General features: G+C 38.9%; 1 protein-coding gene across 2 annotated transcripts; it reads right to left on the bottom strand.

Annotated features, from left to right (window-relative positions):
• Positions 1-215: 215 nt before the first annotated feature.
• Positions 216-24,719, bottom strand: LOC109062982 (SH2B adapter protein 2-like). Of its 2 annotated transcripts, none has more exons than XM_042770747.1 (9): positions 24,535-24,717; positions 19,963-20,854; positions 14,420-14,521; positions 14,184-14,275; positions 12,014-12,114; positions 11,671-11,826; positions 3,589-3,794; positions 2,205-2,376; positions 216-735 (listed from the first exon to the last, which is right to left on the bottom strand). In XM_042770747.1, the coding sequence occupies exons 2-9, from the start codon at positions 20,821-20,823 to the stop codon at positions 464-466; spliced, it is 1,962 nt and encodes a 653-aa protein (XP_042626681.1). In that variant the 5' UTR covers positions 20,824-20,854; positions 24,535-24,717; the 3' UTR covers positions 216-463. The 2 variants fall into 2 exon arrangements, with proteins under 2 accessions (XP_042626681.1, XP_042626682.1); XM_042770748.1 differs by having other exon boundaries at positions 643-771; positions 24,535-24,719.
• Positions 24,720-25,620: the final 901 nt, after the last annotated feature.

The following is a 25,620-nucleotide window of genomic DNA, read 5'->3' on the forward strand; positions in this document are numbered from 1 at the left end:
AATATTGTGCAGCACAACTGTGTTCAACATTGATAATAATCAGAAATGTTTCTTGAGCAGCAAATCATCATATTAGAATGATTTCTGAAGATCATGTGACACTGAAGACTGGAGTAATGATGCTGAAAATACAGCTGTGCATCACAGAAATAAATTACAGTATAACAGAGATTCACATAGAACACAGCTGCTTGAAATTGATATAATATATCACCATTTTATAGTATTTTTGATCAAATAAATGCAGTCTTGGTGAGCAGAAGGGACTCTTTCAAAAACATTTGATTTACTAAAGACGGGTAAATCAAATCAGAAACAACACAAAGGGATAGATCTGCTTGGTGTAATAACGGACCGAGCTCTGCAGAGTTTGGGGGCCTGATGCAGCAGTTAAAAACACTTGACTATCATGAAGCCGAGCCCAACAGCAGCACGTGTTTCACTGGAGTTCAGCCCCAGGACATCAGTAGAAGGAGTACTGGTTCTCCACGGCTCGAGTCCGCCGCGTGCCGTCGCTGTCGTGGTAGTCTTCGGCCCCGCCGGCCCCAGGCTCCAGCAGTCTCTCTGCGCTGTTGCTGCGGCCCATCAGCGCTCCTGCGGCCGGCTGAGCCATCGGAGACGAGGACGAGCTCGACGACAGCACCGCGTCTGACAGCTGATGGGTCAACTGGGTCGGTTCGGCCCAACAGACGGCGGCGTCCCGCGGGGCAGCTGGGATATGAGGAGCCGCCACATCTGTGCAGACACACCCACACCACAAGTCAAATCATACTGCAAAAAGAGCCAAAGTCAGCTGGAGAGAAACACACACACACACACACGCTGCAGGAAAGCATGTTACTGGTGCACTTCAAAACAGTCGACAAAATGACATTTGGTCGAAAAATAGAAAAAACTAAATTAGGCAAAATATTCAAGTGCCTGTGATATTCTGGTCTCTAGATATGCCTCAGTTCCTTCTATTTGTGGTCTATGAGGTGATTTTCATCTATGACTGCAATTATGGTTATACGCATAGTATAAAAAAACACAGAAATGAAGTTCTCTCAAAACATCAAGCTTTAATCTACAGGGAAATTAACATTCCCAGACTTCTCCAATGACACTTCTAATGGGGTTTAAGAATAAGATTAAGAAGACTAGATAAAGGAAATTTAAGCAATAAATTGAATGGAACAATACGTGAATATGGTCTCTAAATGTACATGTCTTGTATTAGCAAAACTTCAAAAGTAAAAAAATAAAAAAAAATAAGGAAGTAACTTTTACTGTGCCATCTGATCTCACTGCAAAAAAGTGATGCACTTCCTCAATATGTTTGTTTTGTTTTCCACTGCAGAGTCTAAAGATATCTTAAATCAAGATGCATTTACTTGAGAAGCAAAATGACTTCAATTTAGAAGTCTTGTTTTCTGAGAAAATGCAGAGTTTCTGATTAAAATCAACTTAAATGGAAAATATTTTCATTCCCCACTGGCAGATTCTTCTTTAAGCATAAACTTTTTTTTTTTGTTGTTGTTGATCAGGAATTTTGTTCAGTTTCTCAGAAAACAAGACTTCATGTTCAGTTTGCATCTCAAGTAAAAGTATCTTTATTTTAGGATGTTTAGATATGTGTATTGGTTCATGCAAGAGATTCATGCAACATTTAGTCCCATGCCTGTATGGATTAAAGACTTTCTGCTCCTATTCAAAACCTTTTAAGGCCTCTGTGGAAGGGTGAATTAAGTCTTTTAAAGATCCGCACAAATCCTGTTCTAAACACCTTCCAGAATTAGTTCGTGAACTCTGAGCTTGATTCAGACGCTTAATGCCAAGTAATCTACATACGAGAACTGAACTGTTTACGCCACTTTTCTCTTAGAGATGACTTCTGATTTAAATGCATTTAACTAAAAAAAGCAAACCGTGTTTGGTCACGTTATGCCAGGCTTCTTGTATAAATGGCCGTTCTTTGACCAGAATAAGCTGCAATGTGGACCAGACTTCATGCTGATACTATAACAACGTCACTTTGTAACACTCACGGTCAGCTTGAACAATAGTCCCTGCTGCCGCAGACCAGTGACTGTATGAGCGAGATAATCAGACAATAATCTGCTCTCACGGTTAGTTTGGGTGTGTTGAGGGAAGCAGACGAGAGTTATGTCCCGGCAGCTGCATCTTGACTCCTCACCAGGTGTGTGGTCTGTGTGTTTGGGTACCTGTGGGCGAGCGCTGGACTTGAACGTATGAGCGTAGCGTGATGTCGGTGGAGCCGCTGGACTCCAGTGGGATGGGATGCTCGTGAAAGTGCCGTAACATGTCTGCGACCGTCTGGAACCACAGGTGATGAACGTGACACTGACCGCTGTCATTCACAGACAACCGCAGGTGCTGCCAGACACAACACATTCATTATTCATGTGTTCATTTGGTGATGATATTAGAAATAATAAATATATAATGTTAATATGACCGCTTTTATTTTGTTAAAAATTTTTGAAATGGTTATTAAAATGTATTTTATTTTTTTTTTTTTTTGTTTTTTTTGTTTTTTTTCATAGTATAAATATCTAAACACTCTTGAATCAAGATGCATTTACTTGAGAAGCAAAATGACTTAAGATATTAAGGCTTGTTTTCTTTAAAAATGGGGCGAGAAAAATAAACTTGTTTCCCTTTAAATTAAGATTCTTACCCCACTGGCAGATATTTTTTTCTTGTTTTGAGCAAAAACTATCAAAAAAAAAAAAAAATAATTATTAATTCAGAAAATAAGACTTAATATCTTAAGTCATTTAAGTCATAGTCATAGATATTTGTAATCAGAAACGAGACAAAAATGCAAAGTACAAAAATAATTTTTTTATACATTCATATATTTATATATGTGACCCTTGACCACAAAACCAGGGTCAATTTATCAAAATTAAGATTTATACATAATTTCCATTGATGTATGGTTTATTAGGATAGAACAATATTTGGCTGAGATACAACTATTTGAAAATCTGGAATCTGAGGGTGCAAAAAAATCTAAATATTGAGAAAATCATCTTTAAAGTCCTTAGCAATGCATATTACTAATCAGAAATGAAGTTTTAATATACTTACAGTAGGAAATTTACCAAATATCTTCATGGAACATGATCTTTACTTAATATCCTAATGATTTTTGGCACAAAAGAAAAATCGACAATTTTGACCCATACAATGTATTGTTGTCTATTGCTACAAATATACCCCAGAGACTGGTTTGGTGCTTCAGGGACACATATGTGTGCGTGTATCATCTGTTAATGTGCTATATATACCATGTAGCACTCAATCAATTACGTTTCAATTTGCCATAACTTTAACAAGAATTGTCCAAAATCCTAAAAGTTTAAAATGATATACTTCCCATCACATAGTCCATGCATATTTTGCAGAATATTGAAAAATATAAGCACTGGTTTCCCATTTGTGTAAATGTATTAATATATTGCATTATATTTTCTATATATTTCTGTTTCGTACAGGACAGCACTGAAGAGCAGCATGTTTCCTGCAGCTGTATGACAGATATCTGCTCAGACGTCACAAGCGCTGCATGTCGCGGCTCACCTTGGCTTTTCCCTGGAAGTTGAAGGTGAGGACGTATTCTCCAGGACGCGTCTCGCTCTGGCGGATCACAAACAGACCGTGACTCTGTGCACCGCCGGCGAGAACGAGCTGGGCCGCCCGCACCCGTGACAGCGTCCCGTGGAACCATGGGTAACCCGTCAAACTGGCATCTCCTTCCGCTTCCCTTGGGGTTTCACCTGGGCTTCCTAAACAACAGGAGCAATGTGAATGATGTGTGTGTGTGTGTGTGTGTACCTGCTATGACCAGATGACCCCACAAGGATAGTAATACCGGTAAATTTTGACCTCATTGGGACATTTTTTGGTCCCAATGTGGAAACATGCTTAAAAAAAATCATCCAGAATTAAGTTTTTTAAAAATGTGTGAGGTGTATGTTTTGGTTAAGGGGATAGAAAATACAGTTTGTACAGTAGAAAAAGCATTATGCCTATGGAGAGTCCCCATAAAACATGTATGTGTGTGTGTGTGTGTGTGTGTGTGTGTCATGCTGCTGGTGCAGGAGCCAAATCTGTCCCAACATGTTTTTAGACTGAAAACTGGTCATAAACTAGGAACTATTAAATGTCGGTAATTCTGGAGATGGGAAAATAATGAATAAAAATCATGACTATTATATCTATAAAATATATACATAAAACGCTTACCAAAACAACAACAATTCAGTGCATCTAAACTGACACGAAACAAACAAGATCGTTCCCATTCTAATCAATAAAACAGCCTGATGTGTGTCGTGTGAGATAATGCCTGATTTAATGTGCTGCAAAGCTACTCCTGCTAGTTACAATTTTCATATATGTCTGAAATAAAATGGTTATATTCACAAATATCTTATGAGAAAATGAATATTATGATGAATACATCTGGATATTACAATAACTCCAAAACACTAAATAATGTATGAAACCACCCAGATGTAAAAGGTAACACAGAAAAACTACAACTGAAATCATAAATAATAAATTGTTACAGCATACAAAAAAAAAACAAAAAAAAATAGGACAATTTGCCCAGATAAAATTGTGACAACTTGCCCCAGCCTGACATTTATGAAAAACACAAATCGACCTTCATCATATAGTGACTCTTCTGTTAATGCATGTTTTATCGTGTTTACATGTTACTCAGCATAACATGATAATACTGTAATTTTAGCAAAGAATTCACAGGAAACGTAAGAAAATCAGTAACTGAGGTTAACCCCAGTCTCTCCTATTAGCAATCCAAAACTAAAAGCAGCCAGACTGTTATTTGTAATATTTGCATGAGGACATTTTTCCTGTCTACCTGCCCAATGTGTGTGCTGCTCTCTAGCTACACAGCAAAAAATCCAGAGTGAAATCAACTCTGCTGGGAGTACATGTGAGATCACAATCAAGAGTGTGAAAGTGTTAAAACAGGAGTGTTAAATTAACACTGAAGCAGAGTTAAAGTTAATGAGATAATTAAGTGATTAACTGAGTGATGATTGACCATTATTGACGAGACCTGATGTTAACGAGCAGAATCAACAAAGACAAAAATCAAAAAATTTATGTCACCATTATAGTGGTCAGTGTTTGCTTTAGTTGGGCTCTTGACTCTTACGTTTTTAAAATTAGTTTTGGTTTGGCTGTTATAACTCAGTTGTAATAGAGTTATAAGTTATATGTCATTATATATGTCATTTTAAGTTATAATGTTTACTGTGTTACACGTTTTTATTCGTTTGGTCTCGTACTCTATCGCATACGTTGTCAGTGTCGTGCGCTTGCTTAGACCTTTGTTGTGATAAAACAGTAAAGTGTGTTTAGCTGAATTCAATTTCCGTTTTGTCTGACGGGGATACAAAAAAGGTTAGTAAACCGCAGCAGCCCTCCTCCAGCCCTCCTGTTAAGCCCTCCTCGTGTGAAGACCGAAGAGTGTAAAGACCATCGACTCTACCGTGCGACTCCACCGGGCAGGGGGGAGTGAGATGGTTGTAGGTATTGTTTTTTATTAATACTTTTTCCTTCTACTTGTTTCACTTCTGTTTCAGTTTGTATAACTAATTCTAACTATGTGTTTCCAGATCCCTACTATCACTTCCACTCGCAAACCACGCATCACACAATATAGGCAGCGCAATCCTAACAACCTGCACACTCTGCCTATGTCTGCTAATACACTTTTCTTTTTCTATTGGTCTCTGGAATTGCCAGTCTGTTGTAAACAAAGCCGATTTCATTACTTCTATTATAAGTCATTCAAAGTTAAATCTCATGGCCCTGACAGAGACCTGGATCAAACCAGAGGACAATGCTACACCTGCTGCCCTCTCCAATAATTTCTCATTTTCCCACTCCCCCCGTTTGACTGGAAGAGGTGGAGGTACTGGTCTGCTCATCTCTAATGATTGGAAATTTAATCCTTTACCATCTTTGGGTATCAACAGTTCCTTTGAATCTCATTCCGTTACTGTTACCTACCCTCTTAAAATACATTTTGTAGTTGTCTATCGACCCCCAGGACCACTAGGTAACTTTTTGGATGAATTAGATGTGCTGCTCTCAACCTTTCCTGAGGATGGTACTCCTCTAGTTATGCTTGGAGATTTCAACATCCACCTAGATAAACCTCTATCTGCTGACTTCCACACTCTGCTTGCCTCTTTTGATCTCAACCGAGTGTCAACTACTGCTACTCACAAATCAGGCAACCAATTGGACCTTATTTACACAAGACACTGCTACACTGATCATGTACTGGTTACTCTACTGCACACCTCAGATCACTTCCTTCTCACTCTTAACCTCAACATGGTTCCTGACACGTCACTTACCCCTCCACATGTCATCTTTCGACGTAACCTACGCTCACTCTCACCCTCCCGGCTATCTGCAATGGTTTCATCTTCGCTTCCTTCCCCTAAACTGTTAGCATCTTTTGATGCTAACAGTGCTACTGATACTTTCTGCTCCACTCTTACATCTTGTTTAGACACTGTTTGCCCCTTGTCTCCCAGGCCAGCCCGTACCACCCCTTCAGCCCCTTGGTTATCTGATGTTCTACGCGAACACCGTTCTAAGCTTAGAGCTGCTGAAAGGTTGTGGCGCAAATCCAAAAATACTACTGACCTTAATGTGTATCAGTCCTCCCCCTCCTGCTTCATCTCTAATAGCTGACGACTTTGCCACGTTTTTCATTAATAAAATTAAAAACATCAGTGCACAATTTTCCACACCACAATCCATCAAGCACATCTCACAAACAAACATACACTCATTCAAATCCTTCTCTTCACTCTCTGAGGCAGAAGTCTCCAAACTCATCCTTTCTAATCATCCTACTACTTGTCCGCTTGATCCTATTCCATCTCATCTCCTTCAAGCCATTTCTCCTGCAGTTGTACCTGCACTCACTCACATCATTAACACATCCCTTCATACAGGTGTTTCCCCCTCATCATTTAGACAGGCTCGTATCACTCCGCTACTTAAAAAACCCACCCTCAACCCATCTCTTTTAGAGAACTACAGACCAGTTTCCCTTCTTCCTTTCATTGCAAAAACACTTGAACGAGCTGTATTCAACCAAGTTTCTACCTTTCTCACAAAGAACAACCTCCTTGACACCAACCAATCTGGCTTCAGAAGTGGACATTCAACTGAGACTGCCTTGCTCTCAGTTGTTGAAGAATTTTGTGAGAAGTGTTGTTTTTTGGGACTTTAGCTTATTCACAGTATCCCCCAGAGTTAGATAAGTCCATACATACCTTTTTCATTTCTGTGCGTTCTGTAAGTGGTATTTGACGCACCCACCGCTAGCCTAGCTTAGCACAAAGCACTGGATGTGAATGGATAATGCTAGCATAGTAATCCCAATAAGTGACAAAATAATGCAAATTTTCCTATTTACATGTTGTGATCTGTATAGTCACAGCGTGTACAAATAACAAGGCTATATGAGACAGAGACCATTTTTAATCGTATAAATACTGGGAACTATATTCTCACTAGGCGTAGGAGCACAGCTTACGTTACTTGGGCGGAGTGGCTACTTGGGCGGAGTGATTAGCGCAGCACACGAGATGCCCTGTTGATGGTTCCGTAAACAAAACAAACGTGACTAACTAGCTAGACGTGACTCGTGATCATGGCTGACTTTGAGGAATTGTCAGACTCAGAGTAATTTTACTGTGTATCAAACCAAGATCCAGAACCATATAGTTTTGAGCCAGGATACACAGACGATGAGTTACAAAGTGCTGTAGAACACTCATCTCATCCTGATTAATAATTATCACAGAAAATGTATAAAGAATTATTACAGGAATTGATATATTTGAAATGCAATTTATTACAGCTGACCAAATATATTCAACAGCATATAATACAGTAATGTTAGATAATTGCATTACAATAGCCAAGAATATGGGGAAAGTAATAGCACAAGGCAAATAGTTTTTGCACAATGAACCCACAGACAGTAACGTTAGCCTACTACTTCACAAACATGTTCTCAAAAAAGAAAACTGCCCATCCCCCTCCAATTCATTAGCAAGTTGAATGTATTAGTCCTGAGAGTTACATTTAGCGCCGCTCATTTGTTATTGAGCGATACAGTGTGTTCATGACAACACAATAATAACAATAAAGGGGATACACGGAGCCCCTATTCACGTAATAGTGTCGCTACTAAGGTTATATTACATTAGCATGGCACTGTTACAGTATGGCTAATGTTAGTCATCTCAAAAACATAACGGAACACTTACCACAGCAACAGGTGATCCAATTTGTCCTGTCTTTATTATCGATGGGATGGCTGTATCCTTTAGCACACGTTTCATGGTCCGTGTGGCAACTTGCATTTTTTCAAAATAGTCGTCTACAGTAAAATGTTCAGAGCAAACGAAATACTTCGTGATGGTGTTTACAGGTGTGTTTGTAACTATACCCAGAACAAGTAGCCATCGATTCATCAGGTCAGCGTTTTTGGTTGGAATTCTATGAAACATCATAGTATTACCTGGTCTCCCCTGTTTATTGTCGCAGCTCTTTACAATACAGCGAAACACCCATGATTCTACACTATAAATGTACCATCTAGTAATTGCTGACTCTATTACTCCAACTCTGAGCGAACTCTCTGCTCCTCACCACGGCGCGTCTCGGGTGCTGCGCTAATCACTCCGCCCAAGTAACGTAAGCTGTGCTCTTACGCCTATTGAGAATATAGTTCCCAGTATTTATACGATTAAAAATGGTCTCTGTCTCATATAGCCTTGTTATTTGTACACGCTGTGACTATACAGATCACAAAAATGTAAATAGGAAAATGTTTGCATTATTTTGTCACTTATTGGGATTACTATGCTAGCATTATCCATTCACATCCAGTCTTTGTGCTAAGCTAGGCTAGCGGTGGGTGCGTCAAATAACACTTACAGAACGCACAGAAATGAAAAAGGTATGTATGGACTTATCTAACTCTGGGGGATACTGTGAATAAGCTAAAGTCCCAAAAAGTCGGAGTGTTCCTTTAAGACTGGCAAGAGCGGAATCCAAATCTTCAATACTTATCTTGCTTGATCTATCTGCTGCTTTTGACACGGTTAATCACCAGATCCTCCTGTCAACCCTACTGACAAAGGGCATCTCAGGAACCGCACTCCAGTGGTTTGAGTCTTACCTATCAGATAGGTCCTTCAAAGTATCTTGGAGAGGTGAGGTGTCCAAGTCGCAACATCTAACTACTGGGGTACCTCAGGGCTCAGTTCTTGGACCACTTCTCTTCTCTGTCTACATGGCATCATTAGGTTCTGTCATTCAGAAACATGGCTTTTCATACCATTGCTATGCTGATGACACTCAACTCTACCTCTCATTCCATCCTGATGATCCATCGGTAGCTGCTCGCATCTCAACTTGTCTAACAGACATTTCTTGCTGGATGAAGGACCATCACCTTCAACTCAACCTTGCCAAGACAGAACTGCTTGTGGTTCCAGCAAACCCATCGTTTCATCACAATTTCACCATCAAGTTAGGCACATAAACCATAACTCCTTCAAAAACAGCCAGAAACCTTGGAGTTATGATTGATGCTCAGCTAACTTTCTCAGACCACATTGCTAAAAACTGTCCGTTCCTGCAGATTTGCTTTATTCAACATTAAGAAGATCAGGCCCTTTCTTTCCGAACAGGCTGCACAACTCCTTGATCAAGCTCTTGTTCTGTACAGGCTGGGACTATTGCAACGCTCTCTTGGCAGGCCTTCCAGCCAGTTCTATCAAGCCTTTACAATTAATCCAGAACGCGGCAGCAAGATTAATTTTTAATGAGCCGAAAAGAATACACGTCACACCTCTATTTATCAATTTGCACTGGCTACCAATAGCTACTCGCATAAAATTCAAGGCATTGATGTTTGCACACAAAACCAGCACTGGCTCTGCACCCCTTTACCTAAATTCATTACTTCAGACTTATGTGCCCTCTAGAAGCTTGCGTTCTGCAAGTGAACATCGCTTGATTGTTCATCCCAAAGAAGCACAAAGTCACTTTTACGGACTTTTAAATTAAATGTTCCCTCCTGGTGGAATGACCTGCCCAACTCAATCCGAGCAGCTGAGTCCTTAGCCATCTTTAAGAATCGGCTAAAAACATATCTCTTCCATCTTTATTTGACCCTCTAACTTTTTCACTCAATATTCTAATTCTATTTAAAAAAAAAAAAAAAATCTAACTACCTTTTTAATCTTTTTGTATTCTATCTATTTTCTTTTCATTTATTATACAATTATAAAAAAAAGAACTCTAACACTAGCTTGCTCTATTCTTTTCTATTCTATCTGTTTTCTTTTTATTTATTATATTATTTAAAAGCCCTTGCTACGTATACTGTGTTTAGGCTAACTGAGACTTGTTATAGCACTTATATATCATTGCTCTTTTGTTGTTTTTGATTGCTTCCATTGTCCTCATTTGTAAGTCGCTTTGGATAAAAGTGTCTGCTAAATGACTAAATGACTAAATGTAAATGTAATGTAATAGAGAGAGGAGCAAAAATAAAAACATGATTATGTGATATTAGTTATGTTTTTACATAATAATTATTTGACCTGAATCACCAAACTTATTTAAAGCCAAAAACATAAAGGACATTACTAAAACAATTCAGGTAATAATTTATTCATGCCACAGTGCATCATGGGAGCCATGGATGAATTTTGATAGGTGGCACCCAGAATGCACTGCAACACAAGTCTCCTGCAAACATGCTTTTTTGATTGTCACCGTCGTTGAGGTTCACAGGTTGATTCTTGATGTTTGCATGTCTAAATGAAAGACTCTTTTGAAAGATTTTTGAACAAACAACTTTTAAGAAATTAAAAAGATTGTATTTAAAATGCTGGTAATCCTATGCTGAAGAATCATTCGGGCCGCAATAATCAACAATGAAATTTTAACTCAGTGATTCAGGAAAACCAATATTTTTTCTTTGCCCTTCTGTTTTATAACTCCATTACAACAGCCAAGCAAAATCTGACTTTAAAATATTAAGGGTCAAGAGCCCAACTAAAGCAAACATTGGCCACTATAATGGTGACATTAACATTTGTGATTTTCGTCTTTGTTGATTCTGCTCGTTAACATCAGGTCTCGTCAATAATGGTCAATCATCACGCAATTAATCACTTAATTATCTCATTAACTTTAACTCTGCTTCAGTGTTAATTTAACACTCCTATTTTAACACTTTCACACTCTTGAGTGTGGTCTCACATGTACTCCCAGCAGAGTTAATTTCACTCTGGATTTTTTGCTGTGTACTAGGTTGTGTGTTTTCTTTCGGGGTTCTTTTGGTGCAGTAAACAGTGTGAAGTCGTTGCTCTTTTCCTGTCTAACATACATTAAGGGAAGCGTTTAAAGAATTTTATAAAAGCGAATCACCGAATCAAATCACTGTTCAGTCAATTCAATAAAATGGTATCTTTCTAAATCTATAAGAATCCAACTGAATTCACTGACTCAAAGACTGACGCACACAAACACAACCGTCATCGTTCTGTTCTCGGGTCAGTGAAGCGGATGTACCTGATGCTGTGTTAGTGTTCTGGGCCTCTGGCGACTGCAGGAAGCGCTCTAGCGGGACATGTGAGGGGTGCTGGGTGACGGGGGGCTCCTGACAGCGGGCCGCAGCCGACTGATCAGCAGCAGCAGAGCACAGCCGCTCTGACCCCCGGTGTGAACCTGAGAAACACATCCACAACATAAACCCAACTCTTCCTGAAGCTCCAGCTTACGAGAAACACATCATATGCACAAACGGAATTCATCAGAACGCTGCATGCATCTGAGCAGCTTCTATTAATAAAAACTGAGCTCTGGTGCTGATTTAGCCTGTGCTTGTGCGAGCAGACGTGTCTTGATGACGTACCGTCACACAGCAGCTCACAGCTACAGGAAGACACCAGCGAGACGTCTCTGTGCGGCTGGCTGTGAGCACACGACGCCAGCTCGATGTCATCCCCGCTGTCCCTGAAACACACAGACCACACACTTCAGCAGCTACACCATGAAAGCGTCTGATCTTATATAACGTTTATCTGATGTCCTGGAATACAGATCTGAGTTTCTGCGGCTTCGTTACTTATTACTGTATTTAGATTAGACTTCAGTTTAGATCAGTAAACAAAAGGGTTTTAAAAGTGTTGAAATTATACTGGTTTACTCTCACTTACAACAAAACAAAACAATGCCTGAATCTCTTCATCAAGCATCAGACTTTACAACCATATATTTATTCCTACTTTTTGAGAATCACTTTGAACAATACCTACTAATATCTTAATCTATTAATTGCTTTAAATGCCCAGACATTCACATCTGCACTCATATATGTGATAGAAAACACTATAATTCAATATAGCTAGATCTAAATCTTGTTTGATTATTTTACATTGTTATATCAGCACTAAAACACTATAGTAAAACTGATTTTCTTACTTGGTATTTTTGTCTTGTTTTTATAGATATATTTACTTGAGAAGCCAAATGACTTGAGATATTAATTCCTGTTTTCTAAAAAAAAAAAAAAAAAAGTTTGTTAGTTTTTGCTTAAAGCAAGAAAAAACATCTGTCAACAGGGTAATAAACAATCTTACGGAAGAGGATTAGGGCCAAGCAATAATAAAAAAATAAAATCATCTCGAGATTAAAGTCATTATATTGCGAGATTAAACTCGTTAAATTTCGAGATAAAAAAAGTCGAAATACAATCTTGAGAATAAACTCATTAAATTTCGAGAATAAAGTCGTGTTTCGAGAAAAAAACTCGTAAAATTTCGAGAAAAAAAAGTCGAAATACAATCTTGAGATTAAACTCATTAAATTTCGAGAATAAAGTCGTTGTGTTTCGAGAAAAAAAGTCGAAATGAAATGTAGAGAATAACGCATTCGATCAGTGTTCATTGTATAGCCTACTGATAGAGGACATGGCAGAGTTGGATCACTTAGTCAAGCTATATTTTAGACTTTCTTTCAGTAACAAAGAAATACTATCAACTTTAGCTAATTATGACACAATAATAATTAGCACACAAACTTTAAAGAGAATTTGCAAGCGGCTAGGTCTTTTTAGAAGAAAAAAATCAGTCCAATTTGGGCGATGTATGCTACTCGCTTTTGTCCAACATGAAATGACAACCAGAGGACAAATGCAAGGTTATCGCTGGCTTCACCCAAATGCACTCTGGCACTTGGACAGCTATGATAAATTAAAACCATACGGCATTGCCATTAATGGCGTGTAATGTAATGAGTTTATTCTCAAGATTGTATTTCGACTTTTTTTCTCGAAATTTAAGGAGTTTAATCGCGAAACACAACGACTTTATTCTCGATATTTAATGAGTTTATTCTCAAGATTGTATTTCGACTTTTTTTCTCGAAATTTAACCAGTTTAATCTCGCAATATAATGACTTTAATCTCGAGATGGTTTTATTTATTTTTTTATTGCTTGGCCCTAATCCTCTTCCGTACAATCTTAATTTATAATGAAAGCAGGATTATTTTTCTTGCCCCAATGGCAGATATTTTTTTCTCATTTTAACAAAAAAACACGTGATTTTGAAACTTTTTTTTTTTTTCAGAAAACAAGACCTAATATCTTCGTATTTTGCTTCTCAAGTAAATGTCTATTGATTTAAAAATGTTTAAACAAGACAAAAATACTAAGCAAGAAAGTCTTTTTGTTTTTTTGCACTGTTATAGGCATAACAGTATGACTTTCTGTAAAGTTGTTCTGAAACATTGTGAAAATATGTTTCATTTGACTTGGCATCATGGACATTACGTTGAGATTGTGTCTTAAACACTAGTCTGACCAACTAGCAGTAAGTTAAGTGATCATTTAATCTCATTTTCATGCCGTTATGAGCAGTGTATAGACACTAGCATCAGAGACCGCAGTGTGGCCTTGCTTCAGTGTTAATGAAATGCCACATCAGACTCAGCCAGTGTCAGTGTGTATCAGGTTTTAGTCTGTGACCGTGTCCTGAGATGTTGATGTACTGTGAACCCCGGGCCTCAGCAGAGGAGTCTCACCCGGGGTCAATGCAGTCCTGGATGTCTGCGACCCACGAGTTCTTCTGCAGAGAGTCGATGGTCTCCAGAATGTATTCAGCACCATTTTCTACCTGCGATGGACGACACAACACCACAGTCTGAACTGACAGCACTGATCTAGATCCACTAGGTAACATGCTCGCATTTCTTAAAGAAAAGTTACATATTTGAGCATACATATGTACATGAACGTATTAAGAACGAGGGAAGTGTACCTTGAGCACGAATGTGTTGTCTTTGTCGGGCATCTCTAGAGGCATGGTGGTCCTCACCTCCACGATAGCAGACAGCGGGATGCTCACTTTGGGTTTAGATGACTACAAACACAAGTCAATGCCATTCAAGTATGCATAATGCACAACATGAAATTCAGTGAGTGCCGTCTGGCTCTGCAGGGCTCAACAATAAGGACTGTCATTTGTATTTATCATCCAAAAATATTGTGTGTGTGTATATTAGTGCTGACAATCGATTAACGTTTTAAATAAACACACAGTTTTCTGTATTTAATCGTAATTAATTGCATATTACATTGTTATAGTTTCACACTGAACCTCTAAATGAATAAAGAAACAACAAAGATGATATATTTTAAGTGTGTGTTTAATGGCATCTTTTTACTTATTAATGATAGCCAGTATCATTGATACCAATACTGCTAATGTCTCTATTAAATGCAGTTTTAGCCATTCAACATTGCAGTATAACTCAAAGACATTATTTTAAACATTTAATAGGCTTTGAGAAATATAACTTTTAATTTAAGTGAACTTAAAACAATCTTCACATAAACTATAAATTGGATATGCATTGAATACATTGACTAAATTGAATATCTTATAGCTTGTTTCAAGCAAGAAAAGTTAATCGGTGAGCAGAGCAGTAAGTGATTTCTCATTGATTTCCATCAATAACAGACTGCAGTCTGCTGTCTCTTTAAAACCTGACACACATCCGATTTTCTCACAACTCATATAGGACTTCTTAATTCATTTAAGACTGCTTACGAGGTCACTTGCCAAAAATGGGCATTTTTGCATAATTTTGTGTCCTTTTGTTTGCAAAAGGGAACACGGTGTATTTTTTTTTCATAAGAGCCTGATAAAAATTTAATTAATAAAGAGAATCTAAGACTATATATGAAAAAAACTATTTTTGTGTGTAGAGAGAAAAGAGAGAAAAGGTTTCTGTGACAAAGAATGCAAAAAAAACAAAAACAAACAAAACTGTGACAAATAAAATTCACACTTTAGAAAAAGAACGAAAATGCAGTGAAACTGATGACTAAATTTCATCTATGATAGCCAACTTTTCCACAGTGATATACTGAAATCAGCACAATTTACATAATAAATATTATTGCAAGACATAAAAACACATGCACATAATCAACAGAACACTGCAGGTCCGTAAACTGGGCCATAACTCTCTCCTGGGTCCCGGGACATTCTTACCTTTGCCGTTTAGATACATAATTTCTAAAAACCCTAGTCTTTCCATCTGCCTAACTTCTGGTTTCATCAGTTACGGTCTTGTTTATAAGGAAAGGGGATGTTGTTCTTATAACCTCAGAGTGAAACTGACGACTGAAGCTGAAGTCTCTGTGCTTTCGTCTGCATTATTTGTTCAGGGGATCTCACTTACGGTCGTTATGATGTGCTTTATTAGTTTCTGAGCACTGTGAGGATGCATGAAGACAGACAGGAGCTTAGCTCGGCTGTTTATGTTGTAGTTAGCATGGATATTTTTACCCCGTTTTTAGTTTGTTCAGGAAACGGAAGTCATTAGCACTGTCTTGAGGGACTAAAATTGCTCTGAGATTGGCTTCCCAAAAACTCTCTAAACCTTTTTGATGCAAAACCAAAATGCGGAATAGGATTTTAAGAGGCCGGATCTGACTCATTTTTAATGAGGAAAACATTACTACTAACATACGTCCGGTTCATCTGTTCCTTCATGAAATCACCTCGTGTGAAGCTACACTAGATGAACTCAATGTTAGAAGAAATCTACTCAGATAAATATTTATGAACCACAACGTTTGTCCTCATGTGGAATCGAACACCAAAAGACAGTCTTCAAATAATGAAAAGTAGACTGGCAAATATAGCATTTTACAATCGTGTTCGCTGACCTCCTCGTGTATGCTTCACACAAAACTGGAAAAGCTCTTTTGCTAACAATACTTCTGGCAGTGAGGACACAGAGGGTCTTTTTTATCACTTTATCAGCGCTTTTAAGTAAAAACTGCTGCATATCAGAAAATTCCACACTAAACAAAACACACACCAAACAAATATGGCTGTTCAATCAGACGGCCTCTTCCTGGCAAAGTGGCGTTCTCAGCCTTGTCTTTTAGTCAGAGGTCTGGCTACATTAGAGTAGCCCAAAAACTAACCAATCCCTTAAACCTAAACCTAAACCTAAAGGCAGTGGTTCTCAGTTTTTGTGTGTGATGCTAAAATTGCTCTAAGATCAGCTTCCCAAAATCTTTTTTTTTTTCAACATATAAATAAAAACACATAATTAAACAAATATGATTCTTACAATATCCCAAAACTAAATGAATAAATTGGTTTATTTTATAACATTAAGTTTATTATTATTAACCTGTTCAAACTGTGTTCAAAGTTCTATTACTCAATACCAGTAAGACTTACAGTGATTCTGAGGTTTGCTCTGTTTAGAAACAAACCTCCGAATGTCACCTTTCAAAAGAGACCAAAACCATGCATATACTCCAAATGCTTCAAAAAACAGCATGCAATTTACTTTGGCTATGCTTCTTTTTAGGTGTTTTAGGCAATTTTTACAGGAATGCTAAGGGGTTAAACAAAAAAATTGACAGTCAAGCTCCAAAAGGTCTGGAGAATCCCCAACACCGCACATTTTGGATGTCTCTCTTATCTGACACACATCTGAGGTCTTGGAATCTTTACTAATGAGCTGATGAATTGAATCTGGTGTGTTTGATTAGGGAGAAGTCTAAAATGTGCAGCATTGGGGTTCTCCAGGACCAGGATTGGGAACCACTGTTCTTTTTCACCTGTTATAAACAGCTTAATCTAAACCAGCGGTCTTCAAACTTGCTCTTGCTTTGATTGGGCTGGAGCTGAGATCTGCAGGACAGTAGCTCTCCAGGAGCAGGGCTGGAGACCCCTGATCTAAACCACCCTTACGAAAAAGAAGTTTATTCAAGTGTGCTATTAGTATACTTATTTTAAACTAAAAAATAGGAAAGTATACTTTTAGTTTACTTTTTATGTACTTCTCAGAAATGGGCTTTATCTACTTCTAAGATATATACTTATAATGACAATTAAGTATACTTGACTTATACTTACAAAAAGTCAAAATATACTTGAACTTTACTTAAGTATACTTAATAAAATAAACTTGAAGTATACTACTTTTTGGTAAGGGCATGTGTTTAATAAAAGTTTGAATTTTCTTTGTTTTTATTTGAGTATTGTTAATAGAATTTCACTGACCAGTGTACCCATTGCAAATAACAATTACATGAATTTGACTCTTAGGGCACTATCTTTACATACAGAAGAGTTTAAATCCAGAGGGAGACTAACACAAAAATAACCAATATTTAAAAAAAGATGAAGATGTCCATTTTGCCCATGCAGATAATAGATTAAGATCTATCCTATATAACAGAGGTCTAAACGATTATTTTACTGCTCCTGATTACGTCGGAGACCCACAATCCCAAATCATAAATATCAAACATGTTTGATGGGAGCGAGCAAGCGTCACCTACCGGATGTTGCGTGCTTCTATATCTGAAACTTGGGAACCACAAACACACCACGAAAGTGGAGTATTGAGAAAGATAATTTTTTCACTGTGAAACTGAACACAAGAGACAGCTGACAACATTGATTGTCCTCCATTTGTTTTTCTTAAAGGGGTCATCGGATGCTACATGCACTTTTAAGAGTTGTTTGAACTGAAATGTGTGTGTAAACAAACAATCCTATAATGATAAAAATCCACCCAGTGTTTTTTTTTTAATCTCGTTAAATTATTTCCCCTTTCTCAAATCAAGCTGATCTCAGATGCCTGTCTGTGTGACATCACAAAAACAGGCCCCTCCCACGATAGTTTGATTGACAGTAGCGTTTCAGCACAGACTAGACTGGCATCTTACCTTAGACCCGTCCTGAGTGACTGTCATCAGTCCACCAGTGTTTCACCGCCGGAGCAGATGTAGACAAGAATGGCCCTGTCCCAAATGGCACACTTCATGTGCACTTGTGGACTTACAATGGCTGCCACGTGCACGTGTCTGTTAAGTCCACAAGACCGCAGGGTGTCCCCATTAGTCATTTTAGCTTTTAGAAGGGTGCTTGCGAGTGCCCCTTTTGTGTGTGGCTGTTGGTCATTTTAGATTTTAGAATTGTACCCAACAGTCAAAGCGGCATTACGTCACAAAAAAGTGCGTATTTAGAGGAAGACCGCGAGGGTTTAGGGTGCCATTTGGGACAGGGCCAATGACTCCTAAGTGATTTAAGTGTTCTGTTGTTGGATGTAATAATGAACAGCAGAGCTCATTTGCATTTAAAGGAAAATGCTACAAAACTGCTTGCTCTGAAAAAGAGCGGTTTTTGACAGGGTAAAAAAATTGTTTTTTACACTACCATTGAGAAATTTTAACCAAACTATAGCCCTATAGCCCTATTAACTAGGGACCTTGTGTGATTATGAAATGACCTCCCCACATCTGAATTTTGTGTGGTGCATTTGCACGGGATAAGCGAAGCCTGTGATTTTACTCGAATTTACTGACTTATCTCCTGAATACCTGGATGTCAAGGCTTTGAAAGTCCCATTCTATGGTCCGGTTAGATGGATTTAATAAAAAATAATAATAATATAGTCTCGTGCGCTGTGTCATTTACATTTCACCAGGTTAAAATAATATCTCAAGCTTTATACTTGATTTATTTGTAACATTAACCTCAAAACCTTTCAGCTTTCTCTTTCTGCAAATTATATGGTGTAGTGATATGACAGCACCCAAAATACTATCAATCACTACAACGCAGCTCCATTCTTCGCAAAAGACGGATAAAAAGGCGCACAGGAAACAAAAACCTCGAAAAACGATATACGACCTGCCAAATACTGGCCAAATCACAGAGATGCCGATTCGCAAAATGCTGGAAAAGTGACAGTTATGCCGATTCGTTAGGGATGACTGGAGGTCACCAGATAATACTAATCCTGTGCGAATAGGGCTTATGTTACAGACTTTTCATTAAGACCCTAAAGAATCAAATCAACTTGTGGAACATGGGCATCCGATGACCCCTTTAAGTCATGTTTGATCTTGCGAGTCTCAGAGAGAACTCATGTCACTTTGAAATCGTTCCAACAATCAACAAGTGTGTGGCCTCGTGGTCTGGTCGAATCATCTAGTGTGTGCATTAAGAGGATTAAAATTCTTAAAATCGGTTAAAACGGTCATAATGTCTGTGGTCTCCCAAAGTTTAAAAATGGATTAAGATTTGAAAATCGTCTGGTGTGTCCCAGGCCTAAGTTTAGTTCCAACCTTTTCAAGTCATCCTGAACTCCTTGATTAGCTGGTTCAGGTGTGCTTGATTAGGGTTGGAGCCTAACTCTACAGGACAGTGGATCTCCAGGAGCAGGGCTGAAGGGCTCTACCGTTTAAGAATAATCGGTTTTCTTCCCCTAACCCACAAACTCTCATACTAATTAGAGTTTTATCAGAGTGCTGGTCTACCTTTGGTGGAACGTAGAATTCAAGCTGGAACTTCTCTCCTGCGTCCACTTGCGCCGCGGTCTTCCTCAACAGTAACCTGCATTTCTGCCACTGCGCCGCGCCCATACAGTTATTGTCATCAGCCACCATGTATCTAAGCGCACCCTCCCTCTGGATCTCCAGCAGCTCCGCTTTATGGCCCTGAGAGCCCCGCGGTAGCCGTAGCTTCTGGCTCCAGTGTTCGGACCCCACGGACTCGGCTCCATTGGTCCTCCTGGAGCTCCCCAAGGGATCTGGCTCTGGAGAGGCCCTGCGGTGCCAGATCTCCTTCACCCCGTCCACCACGCTCAGACTCATGTTGCGGAGGGAAAAGCCCTTCTTGAAGCGAGCCTTACGTCGTCCCAATGACACATCCTCTGAACTCCTGGATTGGCTCACGGTTGCCTTCTTACGGGTGGGGGTCTGCTGTTCCTGTCCGCTGGCTCCGCCCCCTCCACTGTCCATGCTATCCAGCGATTCGCTCGAGGCCCCCACGTCTTTGCGCCGATGGTAGAGGTTGTGGCTGAGGGGCAGCGTGCAGCTCTGTATGCCCACAAAGGGTACGATGCTGTACTTCAGAGCGGAGGAGTCTCCCGGAGAGCCGGGACCTTGAACTTGGTCGAGGGCGGCGGAGAAGCAGGTCAGGAAGTGCTGAGCAAAGTGTTGCGAGAAGTTGGCATCAGCACCAGGTGAGTCATAGCATGGGTTCTCGCTGATGAATCGCCGGAACTTGTAGGCAAAATCAGCGGCGGAAGCTCGAGCGTGAAGCTCACAGAACTCCTTCCAGTCAGGCAGCGTGCAGGAGGAGTGCTCCGGGCTGCTGGGAGCCCCGTCGCCATTCATTACTAGGCCATGCCAATGCCCTGGCAAACCACTGACACACAGACAAAAGAGAGAAAGAGAGAGAGAGAGAGAGAGAGAGAGAGAGACAGGTCAGTAAGCAAAATCGAAAGGGTGAAGCAAAATGGATCAAGTGACCCTATTTATTTATCCCATGTGGCACAGATTGACAGACTGGATATGACCCACAAACACGTAAGCAGGAAAAAAGTGTGTGGATTCCGATATTCTCAGAACAGTTTCAGGCCTCATGCATTTATTTCCATATTTGGAAATAAATCCGATATGACTCAGATATGCACATTTGTGTCGGATATTTCTCTGTCGATGTGATGAATGACGTCAACTCAGGTGGACACTTTTGCGAGTACAGTGTTGCCAAGTTTTTCTGCAGAATTGGTTTACTTTTTACTAATCAAAAAATCCAAATTAGGCATCAAGAGCTGCAGTGTAAATGGGCCAAAGTGTCATTCAGACTGGTATTGCCTTACAAATGTCTCAGCCAAGTCAATCGATTTTGAGAGCAACTTCCAAAGAACACAACTTGGTGGAGGGTGGGGGTGTTGCTTCTGAGAAAATCAGCCCCATCAGGTGTTAGATTTGGTCAGTCCAATCAAATTGCATGTTTGTAAATTAATATTCCTCATTTCCTCATACTGCTTTATACTGACTACACGTGGCTCAAAACGTACAATTAAGAAGATTTTGCTAAATTTCCATACTGCTCTTTTACATACATGAGTTATTTTCAACTCCCATCCTACAAAATTTGTCCAATCTTTTAACCTTCGCTCAGCTGATATTCAGCCCAAATTTCTAAAAAGTTTTACATTTTCAAAAAACTGTTCTAGAGAAATGGCAATAATTTGGTGCATTGCAATGAAATCCTGCTCTGAGTTTATTGGAGCAGTCTGGAAACAGCCACCTTCTTAGTTAAGCACTATAACAGACACTACAGCAGATGTCTGAATTTATTCATAATAGATTTTGTTTGTGTTGTTTTTGAAGATTTTTTCATTATTATTATGTAATATGTTGTATTGTTGTTTGTTGATGAAAAGAGATAAACACACAAGCATCTCTATTATATGCATGATGGGAATTTCCATGCAAGCCAATTTGTTGTGGTTTTGAAATGCAGAATTACATTTACAATAAACATTAAAAATGATCATCATTCACCACAGCAAGAGAATCACATTTCATCACACTTCATTACATTGACTAATTCAGTGAACAAAGCCTAAGCATAATAATATGAACATAAGATCCATTACATTTAAATATATGACTGCACTGTATTTCTGCATTGATCAAAAACGCAATTTATCATCTTGGATGCTGGCATTTGGGCTTTAAAAGAAAAAACAGTATTTTTTTAAACAATATACAAAACACCCATTACCACATGAGGTACATGCAACACTTACTCAACATATATTTTGTAAATGTTGTGGCATAAAAAAAAAACAAGAGAAGCAGAACACAAAATGTCAGCAGACTGAAACTACTGCAAGATTAACCATGTTAAGCAAAGCAGACCACAAAGTGCTCTGCCACAGCACCGTCAGGAGAAGGACACAAGTACCCTAAAACAACCGACAGCCGGACTGAAGAGTGCACAATAAGATTACTGTCAAATAAAAACTTTGCACAATTAATCACTTTTCTGACACAGACACACAGCAGTCTCTTCTCTCTCGACAGTAGACTTATTTTCCAATCATAATGTAGAGAATGACACTGAGTGCAGAGACACACAGACCAGCATCTGTCTGAAAAAAAAAAAGAGCCATTCACTGAACACGTGACATTAAGACAAGTGTATTATACGAGATCAGTACAATACAGTGGACTCCACAAATATTGGCACCCTTGGAAAATGTGAGCAAAACAGGCCATGGAAAAATCTCTCTGGTGTTTATCTTCTTGGCATTTTGTTCAAAATATTCACAAAAATCTAACCTTTAATTAAAGTAAAACACCCAGCATTTCATACTTTGTGTAACCTCCCTTTGCTAAGATAACAGCCCTGAGTCTTCTTCTATAATGTGTAATGAGCTTTATAATAAACATACACATGGCAAGGGATCCGATCCAAGACCATTCTTTCATACAGAATCGCTCCAGATACAGAAGGACCACGCTCGTCCCACAGGTTCTCTGTGGAGTGCAAAACCTTCAATCTGTGGTCAGTGAACTTCGGATCAGCTTTGGATCACTGTCCTGCTGGAAGATCCGGCCACAGCCCAGTCGAAGCTTCCTGACACGAGTTTGATGTTTGAGAACAAAGGTTTTTTATGGCAACTTTCCCAAACAATTTGTGGTTATTTAGGTGGTCTTAGAGACTCTCTGATCCTAAGACTCACCAGCATCTGAACTTCTCCAAATCTGATCTTTACAGGCACTCAAACCATCCATCGCTCGTCTTCTTCCAGCTCCACTGTTAACATCTCCACTTGATTTTAAACATATAAATTATTGCATATTTTAATTAATTTAATTAATTACATATTTTAAAGAATTTTATTCCACATTCATTTAAATATTATATATATATATATATATATATATATATATATATATATATATATATATATATATATATACATATATATATATAATTTTACTTTAACTAAAGGTTAGATTTTTGTGCATGGAAGACTACGACAAGCTGCAAAACTAATTTTCAGAGTCTGTTTTGCCAAGGGCGCCGATATTAGTGAATTAAAGTATATAACACATAAGATAACATTATATACACACACTTATACTCATATTTGACAGCACAGATGAAAAAGCCTATTTTATGAGCTGCTAAAAACACACACATACTATAACTAACCTTTCTCCAATATATAGACAGGTTTATTTTTTAAATATACTGAGGTGTATTTTAATTTAGTATCACATTATTTTAATTTTCCATGTTTTAACTCACATTCACTTTTCCACATACTGTAGTTCTGCCCCAGTTTGATTTCATTGCTCTGAATGAACATGTAGACACAGTTATGGGGGAATTTACATAAGTGGAGATTTCATTCACCACTAAATGTTTTGATAATTCTTGTATCATTCTTCCTTACACATGCATTTCCTCTGTGCTCCTATTATTTAAGAGACTATGGCATTTATTAGTAGCATATTTGTAATAATTTATTGTCAACCCAATTTTTTACGTGAACTGCAAAAACTAAAAAGTGAGGGGGGAAAGTAACCAGTTACAGCATCTCATTTACACGTTTTCATTGTACATTAATATCCATTAACCCAAATTCTCGATGCTGTTAAAGCGTCCTCGTTTGTGATGGGTTTATTGTAGGGCCCCTGTGCGCGTCTCTGTACAGCTGTGTGTTTATGCATGTGCGCACACATGCATGCATCATCTGGTTATTTCAGGTTCTCTGTTATTGGGTGGGTGATACATGATGCTGTGAATCTCTGTGAATGAAGCCGGTGCACGAGGCCTGAATCAATAACACACACACGCGCGCGCGCGCTTGCATCGATACAAAACACTGATGACCAACACTGACCCAGCGACTGTGACCCATATTACGGTTTAATCATCAGTCACCGCACATGCGAGTGCCTTTAACACAGATAAACACAAGCGAACGCGTGCATGTAGGTAAAGCGGCGCACAATGATCATATGAGAGCGAGGGGCCGTTCATTCAGGACGCGAGCGCGCGCCCCTGATGCATCTCACCTCCGATAAAAGCGTCACTGCATCTGATGCCAGTGCTGTTACTCCAGATCCATCGACGGAGGTTTGTGGAGGACTCCAGCGCATCGCATCGCTGTATGATCCATAAGTGAGCAGGATAGAGACTGATACATGACGCGCGCACATCTATTCTCCAGGCAATGCAGCTGCTCTTAAAGGGGACGCGGCGCGGTTTCCGATTGGTCCTTAAATGGGGCACGTCATTGGTCACCACTGAGTGAAGGTGATTCAGAGCATCCTCCTCCTCCTCCTCCATCAAGCTGAAAACTCACTAGGATCAGATCACATGAGCGGAAACACACTGCTGCTGTATGTTCATGGAGACGCTATGAAATACTAGCTTGTGTGTACTGCATACTGCATACTATACTGTGTTTTCAGTTTATGTACAGCCATTGCTTCTGTTCATGTATCAGCAAGATTGTTGTTATATCTTAGTCGATGTAACCTCGATGTAGCCCCTGCTCCGCCCCACCCACTGTCCTCTTTCTGGAAAACTAAAATACGGTCACCCTAACCTAAATGCTTTAAGAGCATTTTCACATTTAGTACACTTGAAATGAACCAAACTCAGTTCAGTTAAACTACGCTAAAAAGGATCCAGTGGACTCAATCAAACCCCAAAACAAACTGAGTATGGTTCATCAGTGGGTTCGTTTACAGTTTTCTCTCTTCTTCTTGGAGTGCTCAAATGAGCTTGATGTGAAAACAGCCTTAATATCATGCAGGCTTCTGTCCAAACCAATCAGATATACAGATATCTCACATAAATATTACATCACAGTCTGTCTTGGATTTCAGGTGCACAGTAATGAAGTACATTTACTTGAGTACTCTACTTAAGTGAACTTTTTGAGTATCTCTACTTTACTTGAGTACTATTTATATTTTTGTTTTTGTTAATGTATTTAACTTCGCTACATCTGAAAGACAAATATCATACTTTTCTCTCCACTACATTTCTGTTGTGGTCCTCGAAGTAGAATGTCATTACCATGTAGCAGCTTTGAAAGTCAGTTTGTGATTTATTACTTCTCTAATATATATATATATATAGACAGCCTATAT

This window comes from Cyprinus carpio, chromosome A15 (assembly GCF_018340385.1).
Source record: "Cyprinus carpio isolate SPL01 chromosome A15, ASM1834038v1, whole genome shotgun sequence".
Lineage (NCBI taxonomy): Eukaryota > Metazoa > Chordata > Actinopteri > Cypriniformes > Cyprinidae > Cyprinus > Cyprinus carpio.

What these genes read in the sequence shown, in the direction of transcription:
- LOC109062982 (XM_042770747.1), bottom strand. Translation starts at nt 20,823, where the DNA reads ATGAATGGCGACGGGGCTCCCAGCAGCCCGGAGCACTCCTCCTGCACG. An exon ending in CAGGACTGCATTGACCCCGG is followed by an intron (nt 12,115 to 14,183) that starts GTGAGACTCCTC and finishes TGTGTGTTTCAG; the next exon opens with GGACAGCGGGGATGACATCG. An exon ending in CTGTGAGCTGCTGTGTGACG is followed by an intron (nt 11,827 to 12,013) that starts GTACGTCATCAA and finishes TGTGTTTCTCAG; the next exon opens with GTTCACACCGGGGGTCAGAG.